Below are 25,426 nucleotides of genomic sequence, written 5' to 3'. Positions count from 1 at the left end.
CTACTTTTGATCCCATAAAATTCATTCTCCCCATAGTGGCTAGAGTTATTAAAAATTCTAAGAGTTTCCCATGACACCATAAGAATCTGGTGCTTTCTTTTGGCCTATAAGGTCCAACATGTTCAGGTACCTGTTTAATCCCCAGCCTCATTTTTTACCCCTTTACCTTACTAATCTCCTAGCATACAGACCTTATATTCCTTGAGCACAAACTCCTCCCTGCCTTGGCCTGGAACTTTTATTCCCTGGGTTGTGGGTTCCCTTATCTAAAGCATCACGTAGTTACTATCACAGCACCTGGTCTTATTTCAAATAATTTTACAGGCCTCAGAACTTCTCTCTATTTGAAATATCTTGCTGAGTTATCAATGTGTTGATTATCTCTCTCCTCCCACTTGGATATCAGCCCCAGAAGATCAGCCTGTCTGTCTCACCGCTGTAAATAAGGCCTCTCACAGAGAAAATCCAATCATTATTTGACAAAATACTGAATGGAATCGCTTCTCTACTGCCATTATAGACACCTTCCTAACACTGGAGCCAATTATGTCAGTCCCTGCTCCGAAGCTTTCTATAACTTTTTGTCGTCTGCAAAATAAATCTTAACTTCATTGTTTGACATCCACACCCTTTACCTTCTTCTATCATAAACTTATCTTTGCCACCAGGAAGCTCATGTGGGCAGGGGCTTTGGTAGCTTGTTCTTCACCATATATTAGATGTTCTCAAAGCTTCCTACCAAATAAGCAGCACTGTATCTGCTGGGCACTTTTTAGTAAGCCGAGTTCTCAGATCTCCCCCAGAGCTAATGAAACAGAAACTGTGGGAATGGGACCAGCAATCTGTCCTTTAACAAGCCCTCTGGGTGATTCTGATGCACACTCAAGTGCTTTATGTCCTCAGTACATAATTTAGTGCTTGGCACTTGAATATGAATGAACTTGGTGGATGCTCCTTCTGTCTGCCTAGAAGGCCCTTACATCAGGCAGTGCAAGTGCCTTGCCAAAAGTCATTTGCCCTCTTCCTTTCTAATATAGCCTCAATTTTGTTAAGGTCTCCCTTTCCTCCCTGCCTTGTGCTCCAGGGAAGGCAGAGTCCCTCTCTTAGCCTCAGGAATGGGGTTCTGATTCAACCACATCAATCCTAAGGGTCCCATGTCCCCTTAGTAATGATTAATTTGGGGGGCTGGGTATACATCCAGTTGTTTGTGACTGTGAGAGCCTTTAACAATGGAGGCCAGCTTCCCCAAGGATATAATAATGATTAAGCTGAAATTGAAGTTGTTGATCAATAAACTGTGAGTGTGCTGGGGATGGATGTGGAATCAGGGGCATTTCAGACAGAGAAAAATGGCAAAGTCCTGGAAAAAAACCAAACCAAAAAACAATGAAGAAACACAAAACAAAAGGGAGAAAAAGAATCCTCTGAGGTTGGGTTGGAGAGTTAGGTGAGGGCCAGACTTTTCAGGGCTTGGGGCCATAGCACAGATTTTTGATTTTTGTGAGGTGGGTGATCATCCAAAGGCTGTGAGCAGGTAAAAAACAAAAAGCCCCCACGGTGACTCTGGAATGGAAACTAAATACCCTATGAACAGAGGAGTTTTAGTATGACCTCAGGCTAAAATCAAGGTGATCAGAAACAGTCGAAATGCAATTGTAATTCAGTAACCTGAAAATAAAGACTTGTTTGTATCTTCGTGCTTATTTTATTATCTACCTTTTTGAGACAATAAAATGGAGACCAGATAGACTGGCCCTGGAGGCTGGCTAGGAGTTTTTCTCAAGGAGAGTGATAGCAATTCTTGGGTGGATTTGGCATTTCCATTTATGGGTGAAGTGCCCTCAACTGAACCTTTTTCATCTGACTTCCTGAAGGACACCTCTACCTTGCAGTTTCCGGAGAAATGAGGGAAGAGCCCTGCTCTTTATTTCCCAGGGTTTAATCTCCTGGGCACTATGCGATCACAAACCGTAGGCTTCCAAACCTCAGTGTTCAGCTCACATTAAAAAGCATCTCTACTTCCACAGTTCTTCCTCTCTGCGTTCTGAGCCGACCCTGGGTCCCTCTCTTCTTCCTTGCCAGGATCCCTCCACAGTTTCTGAACTGAGCAGAGGGAGGAGATCTGGAGGCAGGATAGGGCGATGGGCTCAGAAGGGAGCTCACCGGGGACAGAAAAGGACAGATTGGAGGCGGCAGAGCCAATCTTTATATTATGTGGCTACTCTAGTGAGAAGACAGGTGGCCGAATACAGAATTCTGTGAATTTTGCAGGTCTAGTTTGTAAAGCGAGTCAGGAGAGTGGGGAGAAGATTGCATTCTTCAAACAAAAATCTAATGACCAGGAAAGAGATAAAACAAAATAAAAAGTTAGTAACTATTTTCCCCTTACTGGAGAGCTACAGCCACCCAACATAATATGCTTGTAAAGAATCTTAGATAAAATGTTCAGCCAGGACTTGAAAGCCCTAGGCAAAGGGCTGGGGGTGAGGGAGTGTGAGGAAAAAGAATTAGATCCACACAAATGAACCTAGGCGGAAGACCCGCAAAGTTATACTAAGAAAGTGCTGGTTTTAGACAGTGGGATTTTCAAACATAACTGTGGTCTCTTGGACGTTACAGCCTGACGCTTTACATAAAACCAAGACCAGAGCTTCACAAAGCGCCGATTCCAGCCCAGAGAGCACCCTGTACAAAGTTTATAAAGGTGACCAAGAGCTCCAAGGATTGGGGTTAGCACTAAGTGGTTTCAGTGCAGGTTCGCTTTGGCAGTTGGGAAGCAACCCTCGTATGCGGAACAGTTGTCAGTAACCATATACAGTAGATTTGCCACCCGAGGATCGCTAACTTTTTAAGTACTTTGCTAAGCGTTACCCTTGACGCTAATTTAAAGCCCAGAGTTCACAAAACCGCACAAGCTAGTGCTCAGCTCTGATTGTGAAAACGTGAAATGGCTCTGAAAAGTGGCTATAAACATTTACTTGGAGCTGGTATAGTTGGTGACAACCTTGGTGCCGCCGGACACAGCGTGCTTGGCCAGCTCCCCGGGCAGCAGCAGGCGTACGGCCATCTGGATTTCTCTGGAAGTGATGGTCGAGCGCTTGTTGTAACGCGCCAGGCGCGACGCTTCTCCCGCTCCCGCGATGCGCTCCAAGATGTCATTGACGAACGAGTTCATGATGCCCATGGCCTTGCATCAGATGCCGGGTTCCGGGTGGCCCTGATTCAGCACCTTGTACACGTACATGGAGCAGCTCTCCTTACGGCTACACTTGCGCTTCTTCCCATCTCTTTCCTGGGCCTTGGTCACCGCCTTCTTGCAGCCCTTCTTCGGGACCAGAGACTTCACTAGTTCAGGCATCGTACCGTCGATGTCTTCTGAAAGACAAGAAAACTGTGTCCGCGCCACCGGATCCTGCTTATTTGTAGGCAACGTTATGCAAATAAAGACTTAGTTATGCAATTGCTGATTCGTTCATCTTGAGGTCTGCATGCAAATAAATCATTCCAGATATACTGTCTCACTGGTCATATCCTGAGACAGTTTGCCAGCAATCAGGCCACCTTCTTTAATCTAGTTAACCTATTTTATAATGAGTTCTGATTCGTTTATAACAATTCAGATTAGTCTGTTAATTTTAAAAACTGGAAGTCACTCTCTCCAGTGTTTTGAAACACCAAGGAGGCAAAGCTCGTGGCACGGTTAGTCTCCGATTTGCAAGGCCCGTTTACAGCTCCTGGAAAAGCTGTATCTTTACATTTGAATCCAGTGAGAGGGAAAGGAAGAACTGAGAAAAAATAGGCGATTATCCAGACAATTCCGAGTACAGTGTTTCCCACTGTACAGAAAATGCAGAAATACAGCGTAAAAACAAAGGGCAGGGAAATAAAATTACATCACTTGAAGGGAGATAAGAAAGAAAAGAATTTCGTAGCCTATATGGCTATAAACCTTCGAACTGGAAAGGAGCAAATCACATCCAGTTTAGCCACAAAGGAGGGTCAGAAATAGTTCTTCAGTCTAACTAGTGAAATGATAAAACAAACAAAAAACCCAAAAACTTACTAAAAATTAAGAACCCGGTGTTTAACACATTTATTTTAAATTTATTATTATTATTACCATCATCATCATCATCTTCATCTGAAACCGGCTTCTTAGTTAGTTCTTTCAGTACTCTCTTTCCTTTCTGCAGAGAGGTGTCCTCCCTGAATTTGACTTTTTTTCCTAACATTCCTCAGGCTCCCCAACCTTCCGCTCCCCCCCCCCCGCCCCCACCGTGTTTCAGTGAAAGCTTCCTGAAATTAGTAACCTAGGTTCATAGCGCCTCCTAGTGACTTGTGAAGGCAAACATAAACACCTTCAAGAAGGAAGCATCGTGAACCCAAGTTCTCTAGATATACTGTACACAGATTGATTGTGATTTATTTATTCAGTAATTATTTAGCATCTATTACGTGCCAGGCATTCTACCAGGAACTTGGAATGTCCAAATATAAGCTTATAATAAATGTTATCAAATCGAAGAGGAAAACAGACACTATGGAGGGTCAGGCATCCAAACAAACAAGAGCTTTAGATTCCCTCTCTTTCCCTCGGGCAGTGAATTTCAGATATTGAAATTATCAGAGACCATAAAATAACTGTTTACTGGAAGTTTGAAGAAATAAAAATGTAATAATACAATCAAGGAACAAGGGACAATCAAAACCAGGCTAAATTTAAAAAAATAATAAAATAGAACTAAAAATAAAAAAGAGCTATATTCCATAATGATAAAATAAAAATCCACTAATAAGATGTAACATTCAGGACCTTATATGCACCTGACCACACAACCACTAACTATATAAGCAACAACTGGCAGAATTAGCAAGAGAACTTCAAGTTTACAGCTGTAGGGCAAGCTTTCATATACTACTCTTATAAATTCACGTAACAAGCAGAGGAAAACATGTATGGTTATAGAAGATTTGGACAACACAATGAACAAACTTGATCTATCTGTGATTGCTGCACTTAACACAAAGAGAATGTCCAATTTTTAAAAGCATGCATTTAATAATTTCAAAAATTCAACACCGAGTTTAGAAAAAGTCACAAAGGATACAAAAAAAACAGTTTCATATATACGGCACTCTTTTATCAGCTAATTAAAGAGCAATAGAAAATATTTTTTTTAAGATAGTAAAAATAAAACAATCTTCCCATATGCTTGGAAACTAAAAGTGCACTTCTAAATACCATGGATTAGAATATCGTAAGGGAAATTATGTAATATTATGAGATAAATATGAATGAGAATAATACATATAAAATTTGTTGAATGTATCTGAAGCTGTACTAAAAGGGAAATATATTATTATATGCATATATTAAGGAACAAGAAACACTAAAGATACGCAAACTAGGTGTTCAACAAAAAAAGCTAAAAAAAGAACAGGAAAATAAATCAAATAAAGTAGAAAGAATCAGCCTTAGAATTCTTAGAATGTGTTGTACTGTTGTGAATGATGTTCTATTTCAATTCCAGATAGGTCATTGCTAATATAAGAAAGGTCATGAATTTTTATGTGGTGCACATATTTACCAACCCTCTTGAGCTCTTATTAGAGCTCATTGTTTATAGAGTCTCATGGATTTTCACATTGACATATTATTTTAAATATGTCAACCCTGACCTGAAATTTAAAAAAATAATAATTAAAGAAAAAAATGGAGATAATCCATAAACCACAAGCTTGTTCTTTGAAAAACCTTATAACAATAGACAAACATCTAGAAAAACTAATGAGGAAAAAAAAAGAGAGTGTGTGTGTGTGTGTGTGTGTGTGAATAAATCATAGGAATAGAAAAGGGAAAGTAGTACCAAAAAAGAGATGTAAAGAACCACAAGAATGCTATGAATAACTTTTACAAAAAATTAAACTTAACAGAAAAGGATAATTTTCAAGAAAAAAATTAAGTAATGGGTTGAATAAACAAGTTATGATTATGGAAATATGACAGGCAGTTAAAAAAAAAAAAAAGCTCTCCTGTACTCTTCAATCTAAATGATACCAAGCACAACTGGGTTTTACAGGTATTAGTGAAATTTAAGTAATTGATAAGCCCTATTTTACAGAAGCTATTTCAATAGAAAAATAGCTCTCCTTTTTTTTCTTTTGAAATTGTGTACACTTACCTAAACTGGACAGGAACAACACAGAACGAAAACAAAGGGAGAAAGAAAGAGAGAGATGAGAGAAAATTATAGTCTCATTTTACTCATGAAATTCATTTTTTTAAAGAAAAAGCTCTAGTTGAAATGCAAGCAAATGGAAACCAAGAGACTACATTATTTAAAAAAAAAATAGTATATCATATAGGGTTTACTCCAAGAATGGAGGAAAAGTTTAACATCAAATCTGCCAGTGTAAGAAATTAATAGAGAAAAACTGTTATCATTTGCATAGATACTGGGAAAATATTTGTTAGAATATGACACTCCATCTTTATAAACATTTTTAACAAACTAGAAGGATAAGGAGTAGCTACTTACTTCATAAGGAGTAGCTACAGTGAGCACAACATTTAATAGTGTAATTTTAGAATGATTCCCAAAGAGTCAAAAGAAAGACAAAATTTGGTGGTACTACTCCTATTCAACATGGCACCAAGGGTCTGGCCAATACCATGAGACAAGTACAAGTAAGAAGGGTAAGGATGCAATAAGAAAAGATGTTATCTTTATTGTCTGAAAATAATATGTCATTGTAAAAATTCATGAAAATCTATAAACAAATAATTAGACCTTACAGAGCTTAAAAGCATTGGTTGCTACATGAGCATCACATAAAAATTCATGGCCTTTCTGGAATCGAAACAGAAAAACCAGAAATCATTTACAACAGAACAACACTTTCTAAGGATTCTAAGTCCAGGAAAAAATATTCCAGATCTGTATGAATAAAACTATGAAATGCGATTGGAGGATACAAAACAAGATTCACTCAAATTAAGAGATAGATATACACTATACTATGTTTTGTGATGACTCAATATGCTAAAATGTTCATAAACTCCAAAATAACCTAAAAATTCAATGTTATGCCACAAAACAGCACTGTATTTTTGGTAAAGCACTGTAAAATTCATGTTAATGAGCAAAAATAGTGAAGATGATTCTCCGAAACAAAATAAAACAAATCAAAAAGAAAAGAAAGAAAAAAGAAAAGAAAGAAAAAAGAAATAGTGGGGCAGGGAACCTAAGAGAGGCTAGGATCATCAGACCTTGAGCTGTCAGAAACTATATTAAGCATTTGTTCAAATCTTTGTAGGCCAAGTCAAGAAGAGGGCTCAAAGTAGCCTGGCTAGTTTGCTCTAAATTTTACCTGCTGTGATTGATTCGGATTGCTTAGCGTTACCAAGAGATAATGTCTCTAGTGCAATGGTTTAGAGCAGGGACCCTGGAGCTAAGCTGCTTGGGTCAGAATCCCCTTTGCCATTTATTAGAGGACATTGGATAAATTATTTTAAGCTCTAAGTGACTCGATCTATCTGGGTAAAATTGGGATAACAATAGTTCATAGGTGTGTTACGAGTATTAAAGGAGTTAACATCTGGACAGCACTTGGAAATGTGTCTAGGTGTATGCCAAAAAAAAATTTTTTTTTTAAGTAAATAAAAATAACTGGAGATGGTTGTGTGCAAACTGCACCCAGGGCTGCATTATGTTTTGCGGGCCCTATGCACTTTTGCCTTCCTGGGCCCTGTCCTCCGTAAAAATAATAAGAAAAATAATAACATTATTAAAATTATATAAACATTAAAATACTAGTATTACACAAAACGTTTTCATCGACCTAAAAGTTCATTTTTAATTCTGATTTTAGAAGAAATTAAAATATTTTCGTCAACCTCTAAGAGTACTGTGGGCCATAGGGTCTGTGTCTACCGTAGCCTAATAAATGTAGGCCCTTCGTGCATCTCAAGATGAAATTTAAAACACATATAGTTATTGAAGTGGGAAGTAATAATAATTCACACACACGTACATATACACGCACTTAATCCTCACACAAAGTGCCCTAGAAATGTCCTGATAATAAACAGGGGTGGTGCAAGGAAGGTGTCCTGGGGATTAGTTATGAGGGAAAGCGTCAGCTCAGAAAAAGTCGAGAGAGGAGGAAAAAACTACCGGAGGTCTGCTGCCCTGTTCCTCGGTCTTCAAACTGCTCGGTTCCTCGTTTTAATCTGCGCATGTCCTCATGGACTGTTGGGACTCTCCAGTAACCAGGGGTAGCGGGGAGAAGCTGGGTCCGCAGAGCCTGCGCATCAGCAGGTGGCTGCCACGCGAAATCTCGCGCGCAGAAGGGGCTGGCGGAAGCCTGCAGCTTACTGGAGACCCCGGGGCGGTGGCGGTGCGGGGAGCCGAAGTGACGTAACGTGGCGTATGCGTAACGTGGGGTTCTGGGAGAAGCAGCGGAACGTGAAGTTGGGTGAGACGATCCAATGAGGGAGCCGGCGTGGAGCGGCGTGGCGGGACGGCCCTTTGACAGACCCTGCGTGGGGGGGCGTGGCTACGGGCGGGAGCCGACAGAGGCCGGGCGTGGAACGCCAAGTTATTCTTTCCACCCTTACGCGGCTGTACCGGAAGGAGGTGCGAATTTTCAGGACTTGACACTTCCAGTTTAAACCTCAAGGTGATTTTTCAGTTTTGTGCGGCTATTTGGTAGTATCATTTCAGGGACATCCCAAGTCGTAATTTAAAGCACAGTTCTCCAGGTGTGATCCCTGACCAGCAGCATCAGCACCACCTTGATAATTTAGAAATGCAAATTACTGGATCCTACTCCAGGTCTAGTGAATCAGAAACTGTGAGGTGGGGCCCAGCAATCTGTTTTTAAAAATCCCTCAAGGGAATTCCCTGGCAGTCCAGTGTTTAGAGCTTCGCGCTTTCACTGCCGAGGGCGCGGGTTCAGTCCCTGATTGGGGAACTAAGACCCCGCAAGCCGCGAGGCGCGGCCAAAAAAAAAGAAAAAAATCCTTCAGGTGAGAAGTAATGTGTTCCCCTTAATTCAGATGTTGAAGGTGACCTTTTAAATGTCAGCTTAGCTAAACTAAGTTTTTACCTTCGAGATCGTTAACAAAGCCAAAACAGTTCTTAGGTCTTACCCACTCAGGACTTAATGCCAGAAAATAAACTGAAATATCAATAAATTGTCTGTCCAGAAAGGGGAGCGCTTAGGAGAAGAATTTGAATCAACAATGAAAGCGGAATTTCAATTATCCATAGAGTTTATTAAATATAGCATCTCATTTACAAATGTTTTGCCATCCTTTCAGACTTCCCCCAGCAAAGGTAGTCCACGGTAAATAATGAGTTCCCAGTAATTACGCCTGTAACAGAAGTAAATTCTATTTTTATAATGTAAATAAAAATAAAATGAAAAAGATAAAACACCTTGTTTAGGCTCTTCCACTCAGGTAGTGATCTCCTTTTGATAAGTCAGTGTGCAGCAAATCAGAATGGGTAGGATTTTGGTGGGATATACACACTAATCTATCATCTCAGGCAGGTCAGACATCATACTTCATAACTTCTATGGCCAGATTCTCATTTTCAGTTACTGTTTGCATTCATTTCTTCTCTGCACTTATATCTCTCCCCTGATTGAAGAAATAAAAAAAGGTTTATATGTTAGGTGCCATTTTGCCATCAACATTAATATCTGCTATACAAAGAAGAGGGTTCTGTTTACATACGCTTGTATAATGTGCTATGAGGAGTCTCTGCTCCAGAGTTACCTACACTTTAGTCATTATGAGCATTAACAGGTAATGACTCAAACCATGCTCAGTCAAGAGATATTTCTCAATAATATAATCTTTGTTTCAAATCTCCCAACTACCCTTACTGGGATGGAATTCAAATAGTTTAAAAGCTTATATTCTCTCCCTTTAGTTTTTGACCTGAAGAGTCACTCTGATTTTCATTTTAATTCAGAGATTAAGGAAAATATAACAATTGCTAACAACTGCTAACTGCTTACGAAATGACTATAACTGTTTTAAGAGCTTTACACAAATTATCTCAATCCTTAAAATAACTCTAAGAAGTAATGCATTATTATTATTCTCCTTGTATAGATGAAGAAAGTGAGACCCAGAAAGGCTGAGTCACTCATTCAACTGAACCATTTCAGCAACCAGATCTGGCCTCTATTCCTGTTGTTGTAGACGTATGTGTATTTTAATTAATTAATTAATTATTTCGTGCTGCAAATGGTTACTGAGAGCCTACTCTGTGTCTGAAACAGTCAAGGCATTAGGGAGTCAGTAGCAAAAAAGACTAACCCTGCTCCAATGAGCTTACAGTCTTGAGAATGGGGAGCAGAAACAAATAATAAACAAATTTATGTCAATAAGTACTAAGTAAAACAAAGAAGAATGAATGGAGGAAAGTAAAAAATGGGATAGGGAGGTACCATTTTACATCTGCTGATCAGAAAAGTCTCCCAGATATGATACCATTTTGATTAATCCACTCAACCTAAAACCCAAGAAATGTGAAGAATATTTCAGTTATGTAACAGGTATTATACCCAGCTGAAATACCAAATACATGACTAAGTCTGTCCACCCACTGCCTCTCTCCTATCACAGTCTTTTATAGGCTTCTCTTTGGTCACTAGGCCCTTTCTCTCCTTTTTGTAGTAGTTTGCTTCTTCCATTCTTTTTCTGAGTCCTCATTTTCTCTCACCTTTCTTCTTTTCCCCATGCTCCTCCTCCTTCTTTCCTAAAAAAAATAGCCATAATTTGGCTGTGATATTTCTGTTGTTTTGTATTTACGAAATACAGCTTAACATTCACTGTTAAAACTTTTAAACAAAATTCTAAAGCATAACTCCTTTAGTTTTCTACAATTACTTTTCCCTGTGCATGATGGCAAATTTCATGGTTTATGAAAGGAAGAGCCACTCAAATACTGCTTTTCATGTCAAGAAAAGGAGCCTTTTCTTCTATTTAGCACTAAATGCTCATGCCACCAACATGAAACTTTCCCCAAACTTTTCCCAAAGTTGAACTCTACCTCTCCTGAGTCTTCTTTTCCTGCAGCTAGGGTTTGGAGCGAAGTTGGGAGTATGAATCGAGACTACTGCTGAAGTTGTTCATCTGAATAAAGTACAAAAATTAGTCTTCCAAAAGAAACCTCCTTATAATTTCTGGGTTCACAGTTGATCTAAGTATGCAAAAATATGTGACAGAACAATCATAAAAAGCAAATAGTTGTAGAACTCAAGTTACAGTCGATAGATATCTAATTCAAAATTGTAAAAATATAGTTTTTCTTATGACTTTGTTCAGAATTAACCTTATCCAAGGAGGTATGGCCTTTGCCCTTTGCTGAAATGTGATCTGTAGGCCCTTGGAATGTCCTGCATGATAAGAATTATCTTTGTTTACCAGGAGGCATTGAGCTACACTGGATAGTGTAATAGGATCATTTATGATGGGTGCTTTGGGCCATGCCATATCTGTACTCGATCCAGAGGAACTGGATACTAAAGATCCAGTCTGGACACCAAGGCTTGGGTGAGTTTCCCTAGTTGGCAATACATATTGTGTTGTCACACATTGTTGCAGGAAGGTGTTGTTAACACTCCATGACTCCACTGGGAAAGGGTTACCGGAAGCTCTGAGTTTGGAACCCTCCTAGATTATGCTCCATGTGTCTCTTCCCTTTGCTGATTTTGCTTTGTGTTCTTTTGCTATAATAAACCCTAACCTTGAGTATAATAGCTTTTAGTGATTTCTGTGAGTCCTTCTAATAAATTATCTAATCTGAGGGTAGTTTTGGAGAGACCTCTGAACCCTGAAGTTGGTGTCAGATGTGTGAGTGCAGCCTTATGGACCGTTCTTAGCTTTGCACTATGTCAAAATGGTATTATTATTATTTTTATATGCAGTTTTTATGTTTTTAATATTTATTTATTTGGTTACACCAGGTCTTTGTTGTGGCAGGTGGGCTCCTTAGTTGTGACTTGTTGGCTCCTTAGTTGCAGCACACAGGCTCCTTAGTTGTGGCATGCATGTGGGACCTAGTTCCCTGACCAGGGATCGAACCCAGTCCCCCTGCACTGGGAGCGTGGAGTCTTATCCACTGCGCCAGCAGGGAAGTCCCACAATGGTATTAATATTACTATATTTTTTTATCACTCAAAAATTAGGATGATTTTTTTTGCCTTAATTTAATGAATTTGGTAGTTCCCACATGAGCCTAAGTCTATTCACCTAACTGCAGATTTCCAAAGAGTGATAAACACTTGTTTGGGCCTTAGTGAAAGATAAAGGGAAATGAAAGCAGTTAACTGTAAGCTTCCTTGACGATCTTACAAAACTGAGGGCTCCTGGAAGTCAAGGACAACCTTATTTCTCTTTGTATCTCCAGTGCCCATGCCAGTGACTAGCCCAGACACATTCAATGACTATCTCTTAAATAAATTGATTTATAAATAAATATGCTAACTACTGCCATGGTACAATTTGCTAGGACATTTTGACACACATCAAGAATCTCCTTATAAACCTTCATAACTGAATTCTTCAGTTTAGTTTCTTCTTTTACAGAGTTTCTGCAGACTCTTAATCTGTTACCTTACACTTTAAACATTGTATTTTTTTACTCATCATCAATCTTCACTCCTATATTTTAAATAAATTTTTATGTTACCTTTAATTTCTTGTCAATTTTAAATTTCATTACTATTTTCTATATTATTATTTTCTCCTATTTTCTTTTTTATTTGAATTTATTTATTTTTGGCTGTGTTGGGTCTTCCTTGCCGTGCGGGGGCTTCTCATTCCGGTGGCTTCTCCCGTTGCGGAGCACCAGCTCTAAGCGCGCGGGCTTCAGCAGTTGTGGCTCGCGGGCTGTAGAGCGCAGGCTCAGCAGTTGTGGCGCATGGGCCTAGTTGCTCTGTGGCATGTGGGATCTTCCCGGACCAGGGCTCGAACCCGTGTGCCCTGCACCGGCAGGCGGACTCCCAACCATTGCGCCACCAGGGAAGCCCTATTTTCTCCTATTTTCATAGGCCACAGTATTTTCTGAAATTTTAATTTTTTACTATATTTATTTTCTTCTTTGTTTTCTTTTTCAAAAAGACCAAACGTATTAGTTTGTTGGACATTCCAAAACAATCGTGCACCAGAGATTTGCTTTCCTGATTGCAGTTTAGGATTTCTCAGATGAATAAATTCAATTCATTCAATATTTTAAAAAGTACCTGCTATGTGCTGAGAGAATGTTTTATTTAACTGCAGAGGCCGCTATTTTGTCCTTTACAATCTCAGAGAAAAGTCCGTCAGGACAACATGTGGGAGTTTTATTGACTTTGTCTCTGTGGATAGTGGTCTATTATAGTCTAGGTTGCTGGAATTCCTAAAAATCTAAGTATAAAGGTATTAAGTTCAGGTGATTTTACAACTTATTTCTATCTAATCTTTAAAGCAAAAATACTTTTTACATTCAAGTATTTAAAGCATAAAAAGAATGATGTGGTGGTTTTAAAATATGTCCACAAATTTTTAAAATATCCTTACCTCAAAAGTGGATTCTAATTCCCCTTCTGAATATATGCTAGGTTTAAGTGACTTGCTTCTAATGAATAGAAAGTGGCAGAAACATCAGTGTGTGATGTTCGAAACTAGGTCGCAGAAGGCATTCCTGACACTCTCTCTTTCTCTCTATAATTTCTCTTTCTGTGGGATAACAGCTACCGTGTTTTGAAGACAGTCATTTAGCCCTCCAGAGAGGTCCATGTGGCAAGGAGCAGAGTTCCTCCTGCCACCAGCCACCAGGAACTTGTCTGGCATCCAAGATGGCATTCAAGCCATCTTGGAAGGGAATCCTCCAGCTACAGTCTGGAGCCTATGCTCCAGATGACTGCAGCCTATGCTTACATCTTGACTTCAACCTCCCGAGAGACCCTGAGTCATAACCACCCAGCTAAGTCACTTCTGGATTCCTGATCACAGAAACTGAATGAGATAATAAATGTTCATTGATTTAAGCTGCTCAGTTGGGGGATAATTTATTATACAGCAGTAAGTAATAAAGGAGAGCCCTACAGTGAAGTTTATGAAGCTACCATAACCTTAAGGACAAAATCTGATGAAGGTAAACCCAAAAGAGAAAATCATAGAATGATTTTATGTATGAATAGTAGAGATTTTTTAAATCCATGTAAAATATTAAAATTTATCCAGCCATTATTTAAGATAATAATACAACATGACCAAATAAGATTTGTCCTAGGACTGGAAGCATGGATTAACATTAGAAAATCTACATGTACTTTATTGCAAAAGGTTAAAGGAGAAAAAGGACATTATTTCATCAGATGACAAAACTTCATAAATCATTCCTAATAAAAACTCTTAAAAAAGAATTAAAAGGAAACTACGTCAATACAATAAAGACTACTCTCTCACACACACACAGGTATTATTATAAATAATGAACTACCAAAGCTATTTCCATGAAAAGGAGGAAAAAGATGGTGACATCTAATAGCATGTCTAATATGAAACAGTTTGTGATTTTAGTTAACACAATAACAAGATAAAAGAGATTAAGAGAAATTGTTATTGGAAAGAATATCAAAGATTTTTTATTTGCTAATGATAGTATTATATGCAATGAAAATCAAGATAGTCCATTAAATATGGATTAGCATTAACAGAATTTTTAGCTAGATACAAAATGCATGCAAATAATCAATCACTCAAGTCCCCTCCCCCCAAGAATTTCAAACAGTGCTTTGGTCTGATGCCATGTGTCCACACGGATTAGAAGGCACAACCCTATGAAAATCAGCATTATATTTGTTGTAAGAATGTATATGGCTTAGTTTAGTGTCACACAGTAACCCTTTCTGTTGTATCATTTTTCACTACATTTATTTTTCATTGTATGAGTAATCCATCAATTCTAAAAAACTGTCAGCCATGATCATTTAAATCTCACATCTGCATCATTTTCTGCGTGTCCTGCTACTGTGATTAGATGCATGCCAGACAATTTTACTACTAATTCCAGATCTCTTAAACTCACTTTGACATTCCTCTCTTTTCATTTTGGATAATTCCTTGTCATCTGGTTATATAATTCATGAAAATTCTTCAGCTGGGTCCAGTTGGCTATTAAAATCATCCAGGGCTTCCCTGTTGGTGCAGTGGTTGAGAGTCTGCCTGCCAATGCAGGGGACACGGGTTCGAGCCCTGGTCTGGGAGGATCCCGCATGCCGCGGAGCAACTGGGCCCGTAAGCCACAATTGCTGAGCCTGCGCGTCTGGAGCCTGTGCTCCGCAACAAGGGAGGCCGCGATAGTGAGAGGCCCGCGCATCGCGATGAAGAGTGGCCCCCGCTTGCCACAACTAGAGAAAGCCCTCGCACAGAGACGAGGACCCAACACAGCCATAAATAAATAAATTAAATTAAAAAAAAAATCATCCAGCAAGCTTTTAATTTCAGTTCTGTTATAATTTTATATGTACATATATAATTTGTTATATATATAATTTTATATGTATTATATAAATTTATGTTTATATTATATTTATATATATTATATATAATTATATATATAATGTATTATAGAATAGTAACATTTGTTTCTATAGAAAACAAATAGAAATTCTGGAAATAAATGTATATATATTTCTAGAATTTCTATTTGTTTTTTTCAAATCTATGTGATAATTCTTTGTATTCTCTTAATCCCGCACATATTTTTTTTTTTAAGATATTAAAGTTAGTCACTTGAAGTCTGTATCTGTTAATTTGTGCTTTTGTTTTCATTGTCTATTGCTCTTGGTCATGGTGCCTTGTTTCATGGTGTGTTTGGTTAATTTTGGTTGTGAAGCTGCTAATTCATTTTCTTGGATATTTATCTGTGAAGATTTATTGAGGCCTAAAATGAAGCTTATTCTTCCAGAGAGGATTTGTATTTGCTTTTACCAGGTGCTCAGGGGCACCAAACCAGTTTGGGATATCCCTAAATTAAATTCTCAGCCTGGGTGTCTTGAATCCTTGTGGTACTAAAGCTGAAACAAGTTAAGTATGAAGTCTGGCTTGTAGTCCAAATTCTCAGCAGTGGAATCTACTCAGCACCAAGGTTTAGGGCAGACTCTTTGCCATCATCTATGGTGTGTTTGTGTGTTTATTTCTAGTTCATTTTGGTCTGGTGTCTCACCTTCACTGGGAAAGTGTTCTTATCATGCTCTCCACCATGGCCAGGCATCACATAACATCCTAAAAAACGAAGCGCAGGTTTGGGTGAAGTCAGCTGTGGTGCTTGGGGTTTCACGTGGCCCAAGCCCCTGGGACCGAGAGTTCCTTACTTTTGTGGTTGCTCTTCGTTACTTTTATAAATTAAAAAAAATATTATTCTGGATTTTAATCGTTCATCCAAGTACCCAGCTTGCCATATTATGTAAAATCTATCCCCATAATCCATGAATCCCTGTTTCTTTGGGAGATCGTGAGAACCCTAGAGTTTCTAAATTCATTCCTCCCTCAGTCAACAATACCCTCCACCTAAATTTTCCATCTCAACCAGCACTTCATTCCCAGCCCAGCCTCATCTACCTGGCAATTTTCTTGGTGATCTCTGACCATTGATTCCTTTCCTCCCGGCCACTCCCTCCCGGCCCCTCTGAACCTCTTTTCAGAGATTTATCTTCCCGACAAAATCTATTCCGCAGCAGTGAAAACCCTTACCCCTATCCTACCTAGTGCAGCAAAAGCCACATCCTGCCAGAAAGGGCTTTCCTTCTCATTCTACTTCCTCTCCATCTTTGACGCTCGGGGACATCCGGGAAAGCGGAGAGGGTGCTGAAAATGGGGCCTCAGACCTTAATCAGGCGCCTTAACTGATTGAGTACTGTGCTTCCCTCTTGTGACCCAGAGGACTTTAAAGCTGAATGCTGCCCCCAAAGGACTATATATTAAATGTGACTTTCTGGGAAAGAAGATATAGTAGCTGACAGGGTTTGAAGGCTTCCCTTTCCCTTTCCTCGGTGCGTTTAGGATAGTGTAGGCTCCTCCTCTCCCTCCCCCACCCGCTGCTCAGAGCCTCAAGCAGAAACTGCACCAATTACAAAGCAAGAAAACCAGAAAAACCTGTGTAACATTTCAGTGAAAACTCCCATTTTCTTCAGCATTTTTTTCCAGAAATACATGTCTATATGGTTTTTTTAAAAAAGGGAAAGAGAAATGGAAAAGCTCTGAGCAGAATGAAGTTATCAGAGCATGCTCTTTCGTGCTCTGGGTAAGGGGTCATCGCCAAATTCTGGATCAACCTCAGGATCAACTTGGAGACCTACGCACGAAGAGGAAAGCTGTACACTTGAAATGGCATTTTCAGTGCAAACTGATATCTGGTTATGTGGTATCATGGTCCTATAGAAATGTACTTGCCCATAGTGAGCGCGCAATTAACGGCACATATTGTTATTTTCTAAGTTCCTCTTAAGTATTTTCAACGCGACTGTATTAGAATATTAAAGAACAGTAGCGAAGCTTTAAATTTGGCAGGAGACATCCGAAAATAGCCTTTGGAATGAAAGGATTACAACTCATCTGCTGAAAGCATGCGTGGCTCTTAAAAGAGCCTTTGGGGTTAGGTGTAAAGACGCTTACTTGGCAAGTTTACTTGGAGCTGGTGTACTTGGTGACAGCCTTGGTGCCCTCAGACACGGCGTGCTTGGCCAGCTCCCCGGGCAGCAGCAGGCGCACGGCCGTCTGGATCTCTCTGGACGTGATGGTCGAGCGCTTGTTATAATGCGCCAAGCGCGACGCCTCGCCCGCGATGCGCTCGAAGATGTCGTTGACGAACGAGTTCATGATGCCCATGGCCTTGGACGAGATACCGGTGTCTGGGTGGACCTGCTTCAGCACCTTGTACACGTACACGGAGTAACTCTCCTTGCGACTGCGCTTGCGCTTCTTGCCATCTTTCTTCTGCGCCTTGGTTACCGCCTTCTTGGAGCCCTTCTTCGGGGCCGGAGCGGACTTGGTGGGTTCAGGCATTGTAGCGTTAAAAATTCGAACACTAACGCTAACACACACCTGGGAAAAAAATCGCCCCCCGCTGAGGCCACATTTACTTATAGATGCGGTATTCAAATTAGGTTAGTAAGATTTCGCTCATGATTGGATTAATTTTATTGTGGCGTCACAAACAGGAATGTAAATGATACTAGCAGGTCTACCTTTTCATTGGCTGTTTAGTTAGTGTGCTTTGACCCAATCAGAGGGGCCTAGACTAGACTACCCATAGCTAGTACAAATAGCCTTTTGAAGCACCTGCACAGTATATTTCACAGCAAGTAGATGAAAGGAAGTGACAACACGCTAGCTTTAAGTTTGTAACTGAAAGCAACTTCTCTTTTCCTCCGGGTAACTTCGTGCATTGGTCCGGGCCCCGCAACTAGTCGCCGTGTTAATGTCCAGCTGGGGCTGGTGGACAAGCTCGATAAACGCATTACCCCGCGCCCTGGGCAGCTAACCAATAAGTAACCCCCACCTGCACATAACGTGCTGGGCTGGGTCACTCTCTTAGAAGTTCACAATCCTTAACCTCTTCGCTCTCCATCATAAGTCCTGATGATTTTCGTTACTTATTAAAAAACCATGATGCTTAAAATACCTGGGAGTATTTTTCCCGCAAACATGCCAATTTTGCCTGTCGGCATGTCCTTGTTAACCAAAGAAAATGCAAGTGGCTCATTAAATGATAAACCATCTTTCAGGCAATGGAGTAAACATTTAAATTTCACTTTAGTGGTCTCCAGACACCTACAGAACGTAGTGCCTGGTATACTGGGGGGAGAGTTCCTGCCCCTAAGTTTGTGCTCTCCCTTACCGCACCCTTTGGGGCGAAGTGGGGGCCAACTTCCAACCAGCGATCTCCAATCCCTCCGCACCCTGGAGCCTAAAACAAGATGCTTACGCTCAGGCCTGTTCCCTGGTCAGTCTAATCACGCTATTACCAGTTTCCTAAAGGGACTGTCACGTTGTACTACAGCCGCTGCCATCAAGACCCACCCTGGGGAGGACTGCCCCTCACTTGCTGCCTTTTTCTCCCAGCCACGCCCCCTTAATAATGTGCCAACAGCTCTTTTCCTGATATCTTTGGGTGGCTCTGAAAAGAGCCTTTGGGTTGTGTCGAGCTTCTAAGCCTTAGGCCAAAGGAACTTCCTATTTCTTCTTGGCTGCTGCCTTCTTTGGCTTGGCTGCCTTAGGTTTGGCGGGCTTAGGTTTAGCCGCCTTGGGTTTCACCGCCTTAGCTTTCGCTGGGCTCTTAGGCGCCTTCTTCGGCTTGGCTGCTTTCGCTTTTTTCGGACTCTTTGCTTTTTTGGCTCCTGCAGCGGCGACAGGCTTCTTCGCCTTCTTTGGGGTCTTCTTGGCGCTCTTCTTGGGGGTGGCCGCCCCCGTCGCCTTCTTGGGCTTCTTAGCTCCTCCTGCGGGCTTCTTGGGCTTGGCCGCGCCCGCCTTCTTGGCTTTGGGCTTAGCCTCCCCGGTGGCCGCCCTCTTGTTGAGCTTGAAAGAACCCGAGGCGCCGGTGCCCTTGGTCTGTACCAAAGTGCCCTTGCTCACCAGGCTCTTGAGACCCAGCTTGATGCGACTGTTATTCTTCTCCACATCGTACCCCGCGGCCGCCAGCGCCTTCTTGAGCGCAGCCAAAGACACGCCGCTGCGCTCCTTGGAAGCGGCGACAGCCTTGGTGATGAGCTCGGACACCGGGGGCCCGGACGCCTTGCGCTTTGCGGCACCTGCAGCCTTACGGGCCTTCTTTTTCACCGGCGTCTTCTCGGCAGGGGCCGGTGCAGCAGGCGCGGCGGGCGCAGTCTCGGACATGTTGAAGGCGGGTGTTGGGAAAGCAATTCGAGCCGGAAGCAGAGGCACTGGCCGGGACTCGGGCCGCGCCGCTGCGCCCGCCCGTTTATATAGGGCGGAGCTGCACCGTGATTGGTGCGCTGTCCAGCCCGCCTCGCTGGCAGCCTCAGAGTGTCCTCTCGGATCCCGAGTTGTGTTTGTTACACCTCAAAAAATGCCAAAAATATCAAAATTCTCTGCACTGAATTGCCCGATTTTTCCCAGAAAATGATCCCCGAAGTCTCAGGCTTCACTCAGGTCTCAAATTATGAGGAAAGCACAAAACCTTATGCCAAAACCCAGCAATATTTCCCGCCGTGCTTGTCAAATTTCAACTCAGAGAAACAAAACTTTCTATTTTCTTCGTAAATTATAAACCGATCTTTAACTGTGGAGTTTTCTGACCTCTCAAATATGATTCTCCAAGTGGTTAGGTTCTTATAGGTCCAAAAAGCATGTAACTGGCATTAGGATTTTTATTACAAATCTGCACTTAAGTGAGGGAAGTAACACAGGCTCCTCTGAGAGTCCTGCCTATTGAGCCGAGGGCATTTGAGTTCATCAAACTGGTTTAGTTTAATGCTAAACAAATTATTGCCCATATGAGGTTAAATGTTGGACCCCTGGGACATCAACGTATGCAGCCATGGTTTTATTTCTGTCTGCTGCGTCTGGGTTTTTAAACAATTCCTTAGGATATTTCTTTTCCTGTCTGCTCCCAGGGGTTGGGGGAGGGGCGGTTGCTTCTCCTCTGGACAACTGCTCCATGAGTTTAGATACCTTGAATTCAGGATATTTGGGAAGGAAAGGGAGTCCAAAACACAGGATACACAGATGGAAAAGGATTAATTTTCAAATAACACGCAGATGTTTTCTGTGAAGTCACTGGAAGCGGAGGTGCACTTGGAAGAATTTGTTTGCAGTCTTGCTGAGTTCTTTTGGCAAATGCTTCAGGATCAAATAGAAATATACTCTATAGAATTGGAATTCAAGCGTTGATCATAAGGGGAACTAAATGGAAACTGTAGATTATAACATATCTATTCCCTTTACTGGAGAAACCCAGACCCTGTTATCACTGAATAACTGATGAATGACTAGTCCACACAGCAAATATGGCTTCACTCATGAAGATTATGGCCCTATGCTTCCCGGAGCTCCATCAAAAAGAAAACAAGTTCCGTGTAGGATCGAATGAGAAGTTCAGATTTCCAGCTCGGAAGCAGAGCTTTGAGGGACCATCCACGTTAAGTTTTTGTCCTCTGAAGACATCCTTTGCAAGGTCTTTGAAAAAGTGGTTTTATTTAGGTAGTACATATTGGCAATCACCAAAGTGTACACGTTGGCAATGAAAACCCAACTAAAGGAATTATTCCTGGAAAATGATCTGGATGGAATTGTCTTTAAAAACTGCAAGCCATGTACTTGAAATTTTGGCCAGCGCTATAAGGTGGTAGGATACAATTCTGTGGGTGTAGCTGGTTGTAACATGGCATTTGACATCACATTAATTTTTAGTTCCATTGCCCCTAATTTTCTCCACACACAACAGACTCTACTACTGAAATAAAAGAATACAGATCTTTGATTCAACATTAATGAAATGTCTCAAAAGAGTCTTGTTTAAGTTAATGCTGAATCTGGTATAAAAGACATATAAATTATCAATATTTTTAAACCCTTAATGTGTAAACATTTCAATGTAATTTGTGCATGCTAGTGAAAAATAAATATGCGCTTTGTTATATATTAAAATAAAAAGGGAGGGGATTAGGGTCCAAAACAGACCAATTGATGGTTACTACAGAAATTGATTTTATGGGCACTTTAATCCCAGAGCAGTGGGGTTATGCTCATTTGCAATGACAAGCAAAACCACTCCCCTACATAGTTGAAATTTGCAGAGCACACTGGAATTTTCTCTCAAATGCCTCACTTTTTTCTATGTATCCCTAACAACTTCTGATTCGGGGGTACTTAAATTCTTCAAATTCTGTGATCTTTTAACTCATCTATGCTCATCTCCTATGGTGCAGTGCGTTTTCTATAAATAAAACTATTTGACAGACTTAAAGAAGATGTAGAGGATCTGCCACTGTTACATCAAGCATTTATTTGAAATAGAAGTAACACCAAAGGCTCTATTTTCCTATTGATCTGTCAGTTATATCAGAACTATCTAGGGTGTTTGTATGTGTGTGTGTGTATATGTGTGTGTTGTACCTGTGCTTTAAATATAGATTCCAAAGTCTTGCCCCAGATAATTCTGAATTCTCCCAAGAAGACTGCTGGTAAGAGGTGCATCCAGGATTCCAGCTCACATCTGTTTGACTTCAAAGCATTTGCTCAGTGTTTTTCAGGCTGCAGGTCTGAACAATCATTAAAGGTTGCAAAATCAATTTTGTAGCACAAGGCCAAAATGTTTCCTTTTTAATGAACTAGAATGGAATACAAAGTATCAGAGCCCAAAGCATGTAGTTTCAGTTATCTGCATAGCTTTTTGATTGTGTGCTGGGTGCCACTGTGTAAAATGTATTTCTTACAGTACAATCTCATATGGCCAGAGTGGGAGGAGTCTTCCTCATGCAATTTCTTGAACTTTTATAGCCATGAAATATTCTCAAGTGTATTAATCGCTAATGATCTACAAAAAGTAATTTCCTATTATTGGCGTTTTTAAGCCTCTAAGAAACCCCGAGTCATAAAAAATGGGAAGCACTCTGCAAGCATTTCCATTTTTTTCCCCCCTGGGGGACAGAGGACCCCAGGCCCTGAATTTTTTTCTTTTTTAATTAATTAATTAATTAATTAATTATTTTGGCTGTGTTGGGTCCCCGTTTCTGTGCGAGGGGTTTCTCTAGTTGCGGTAAGCGGGGGCCACTCTTCATCGCGGTGCGCGGGCCTCTCACTATCGCGGCCTCTCTTGTTGCGGAACCTGTGCTCCAGACGCGCAGGCTCAGTAGTTGTGGCTCACGGGCCCAGTTGCTCCGCAGCATGTGGGATCTTCCCAGAACAGGGCTCGAACCCTTGTCCCCTGCATTGGCAGGCAGATTCTCAACCACTGCGCCACCAAGGAAGCCCAAACATTTCCATTTTGAACACGATAGCAACTGTGCTAAGAGTAATGACGAGATTTGTGGAAAAGCTGAAAGGAAAGGGAGGCTTATACTTGATTCCTTTTACTCCAAAATTCTGGGCTCCAGAATCAAGCAGTTGGTTCTGGACTTTTCTATTTCAGTAGGTTACCATGATTGCATTACTCAAGACAGAGTTTGGGCAAGAGGCACTTTTTTGCTAAACAAATTAGCCCTTCTCCAGCTTCCTCAGAGCAGGCGTGTTGTATGATCGCAGCAATGGTGACACTAAGAAGACCACCTGTAGATCTCTATCTGTTGGGACAGCCTCCCCTTTGTAGACTCTTTTAAGAGGCACTCTATCTTGGCTTTTGGTATAGAGCATTTCTGGAAAACTTCTTAAAATGGGCTATATATTATTTCAGAAATTGTTATTATTTTTATTTAATTCAACAAATAAAACTGGGGCATGGTGCATACTCAAGGTTATTCATTGCAGCATTCTTTGGAACTGTAAAATATTGGAGCAAACTTTAATATCCACATATAAAAGTGATTGAATAAACTAGGACACGTATGTACAATTGGGTAATATATAGCTACAAAAATGAATGAGGAAGATCTCTATGAGTTATTAAGGAATGAATTCCAGGATAGATGGTTAAGTGAAAAAGCCAAGTGCAGAAGAGTATCTATAGTATGATACCCTCTGTAAGAGAAAGATGAAGATATAAGAAAATACATTTTTTTCCCATTTGTGCAAAAGATACACAGGAAGAATAAACCAAAAATGAAAGGGATTTGTTATCTATGGGGGTGGGGATTAGAAAGGAATGGAAAGAAGGGAGAAATGGGAACAGAGTCGCAGGGATGAGAAGGGAGTGACAGTTTTCTGAGTATGTCTTTTTGTATAACTCTGACCCTTAAAACTATAGTAATGCTTCATATACCAGCAAAATAGTCACACTATTAAAAGCAGTAGAGATGAGGGAACTCAGAATGGAATATAAGCACTAACAAATTAACCAAACTATATTAAATTACAGTTATTATATAATAACACTAAAGGGATTGGGGAAGATAAAAATTAACTTAAGTAACTGTAGAAAACAGTATCTTGATTGGATACTATAAGGCTAAAGACAAAAGCAACTACACATAAAGGTTGTAATCTAATAAAAGTGTTTTTCTCAGGGTTACGGGTTAACAATTCTGAAACTACTTATGTGTCTAGAGTTGAACAAAGAAGTAAACATAGTGTAGAAAATGAGATCCAGTGTTCTCACTAGTGCAAAAAGAAGTATTTGGCTAAAATGAAACTTGTGCTGGATTAGAATCAGAAGTATTAATATAAACTCATATTTTAAAATACATCTCCAGTTTAATAGATATAGACACCTAGAAGTGTGTGTATGTGATTGGGTTAACATACAGATATACTTCCTTGCTCTGTCAGTGGAGCAGACCTAAAAGCAGTGACACCCTAGTAGCAATTAGCACACCTGGAAGACAATCTTTGGTTTTTAAGCATCATTCTCTAATCAAAGGAACCAGGACCACCTGGAGAAGTGATTGGCTCCAAGGCTGGCGTAGGGAAAATACAGGGTGGGCCTGGAACATCTTGTGGTGCCAGAAAAGCAAGATGCTTAAAATAAAATGAAAATTTGTTGAAACACCATGCAAGCCACTCTCAAGGAGCTACTAATTGCTAAAGCTGGTACCATTTGAGCAACAAAATAAAAATTGATAATATTGGATGTTAACTCATAGATAAAATATATATCCATAAATAAATACATACATACATAAGGAAAATGGACAACTTTTCCTTGTTGCAGATGAAATCCACAGGTGGATACTAAAATCATTGAGTGAAATTTGAAGGACAATCAGGATTTGCATAGTTTCAAAGTATCTTCCCCAAGATATCTATCTACTACAAAGAGAAAGGTGATGAATTTACAGTGGAGAAACCCAGACACCACCTTAACTAAGCCCCACAAATAGTAAGACATATCAACATCATGAATTCCTTGCATTGAGAAGGATACTTCATCGTTTTTGTGATATTTCCTGGCAAAATGCATAACCTCATTCCAGGGATGAGAAAACATCAGACAAATTCAACTCAAGGAACATTTAAAAAAATAACTGATCAATACTCCAAAAATGTGAAGGCCATGAAAGGAAAGGACAGACTAAGGAATTGTTACAGACTGGAGGAGACTAAGGAAAAGCATTAAGTAAATTCAATGTGAGATCCTGAATAAGATCCTGGAAAAGAAAAAGGACTTGGTGGAAAAGTTTGTGAAATTTGAATAAAGTCTAAAGTTTAGTTCACACGGCGGTGGGGATGGGGTGGGTGGGTGGGGGTGGGATGAATTGGGAGATTGGGATTGACATGTTTACACTAATATGTATAAAATAGATA

The 25,426-nt window shown here is 40.4% G+C and overlaps 2 protein-coding genes and 1 pseudogene across 2 annotated transcripts; all 3 read right to left on the bottom strand.

Annotated features, from left to right (window-relative positions):
- Positions 1-2,487: 2,487 nt before the first annotated feature.
- Positions 2,488-8,395, bottom strand: LOC118903215 (annotated as a pseudogene).
- An 860-nt stretch (positions 8,396-9,255) lies between these two features.
- H1-4 (H1.4 linker histone, cluster member) lies at positions 9,256-19,957 on the bottom strand. The gene is made up of 2 exons (XM_036868037.1): positions 17,684-19,957; positions 9,256-9,649 (listed from the first exon to the last, which is right to left on the bottom strand). Exon 1 carries the CDS (start codon positions 19,901-19,903, stop codon positions 19,244-19,246), a length of 660 nt encoding a protein of 219 aa, XP_036723932.1. The 5' UTR covers positions 19,904-19,957; the 3' UTR covers positions 9,256-9,649; positions 17,684-19,243.
- Positions 10,757-18,101, bottom strand: LOC118903222 (histone H2B type 1-M). The gene is made up of 2 exons (XM_036868049.1): positions 17,684-18,101; positions 10,757-10,778 (listed from the first exon to the last, which is right to left on the bottom strand). Exon 1 carries the CDS (start codon positions 18,071-18,073, stop codon positions 17,693-17,695), a length of 381 nt encoding a protein of 126 aa, XP_036723944.1. The 5' UTR covers positions 18,074-18,101; the 3' UTR covers positions 10,757-10,778; positions 17,684-17,692.
- Positions 19,958-25,426: the final 5,469 nt, after the last annotated feature.

This window comes from Balaenoptera musculus, chromosome 11 (genome assembly GCF_009873245.2).
Source record: "Balaenoptera musculus isolate JJ_BM4_2016_0621 chromosome 11, mBalMus1.pri.v3, whole genome shotgun sequence".
Classification (NCBI taxonomy): domain Eukaryota; kingdom Metazoa; phylum Chordata; class Mammalia; order Artiodactyla; family Balaenopteridae; genus Balaenoptera; species Balaenoptera musculus.
Note: the sequence above shows the minus strand (reverse complement) of the source record. Positions and strands in the feature narration are given on the sequence as shown.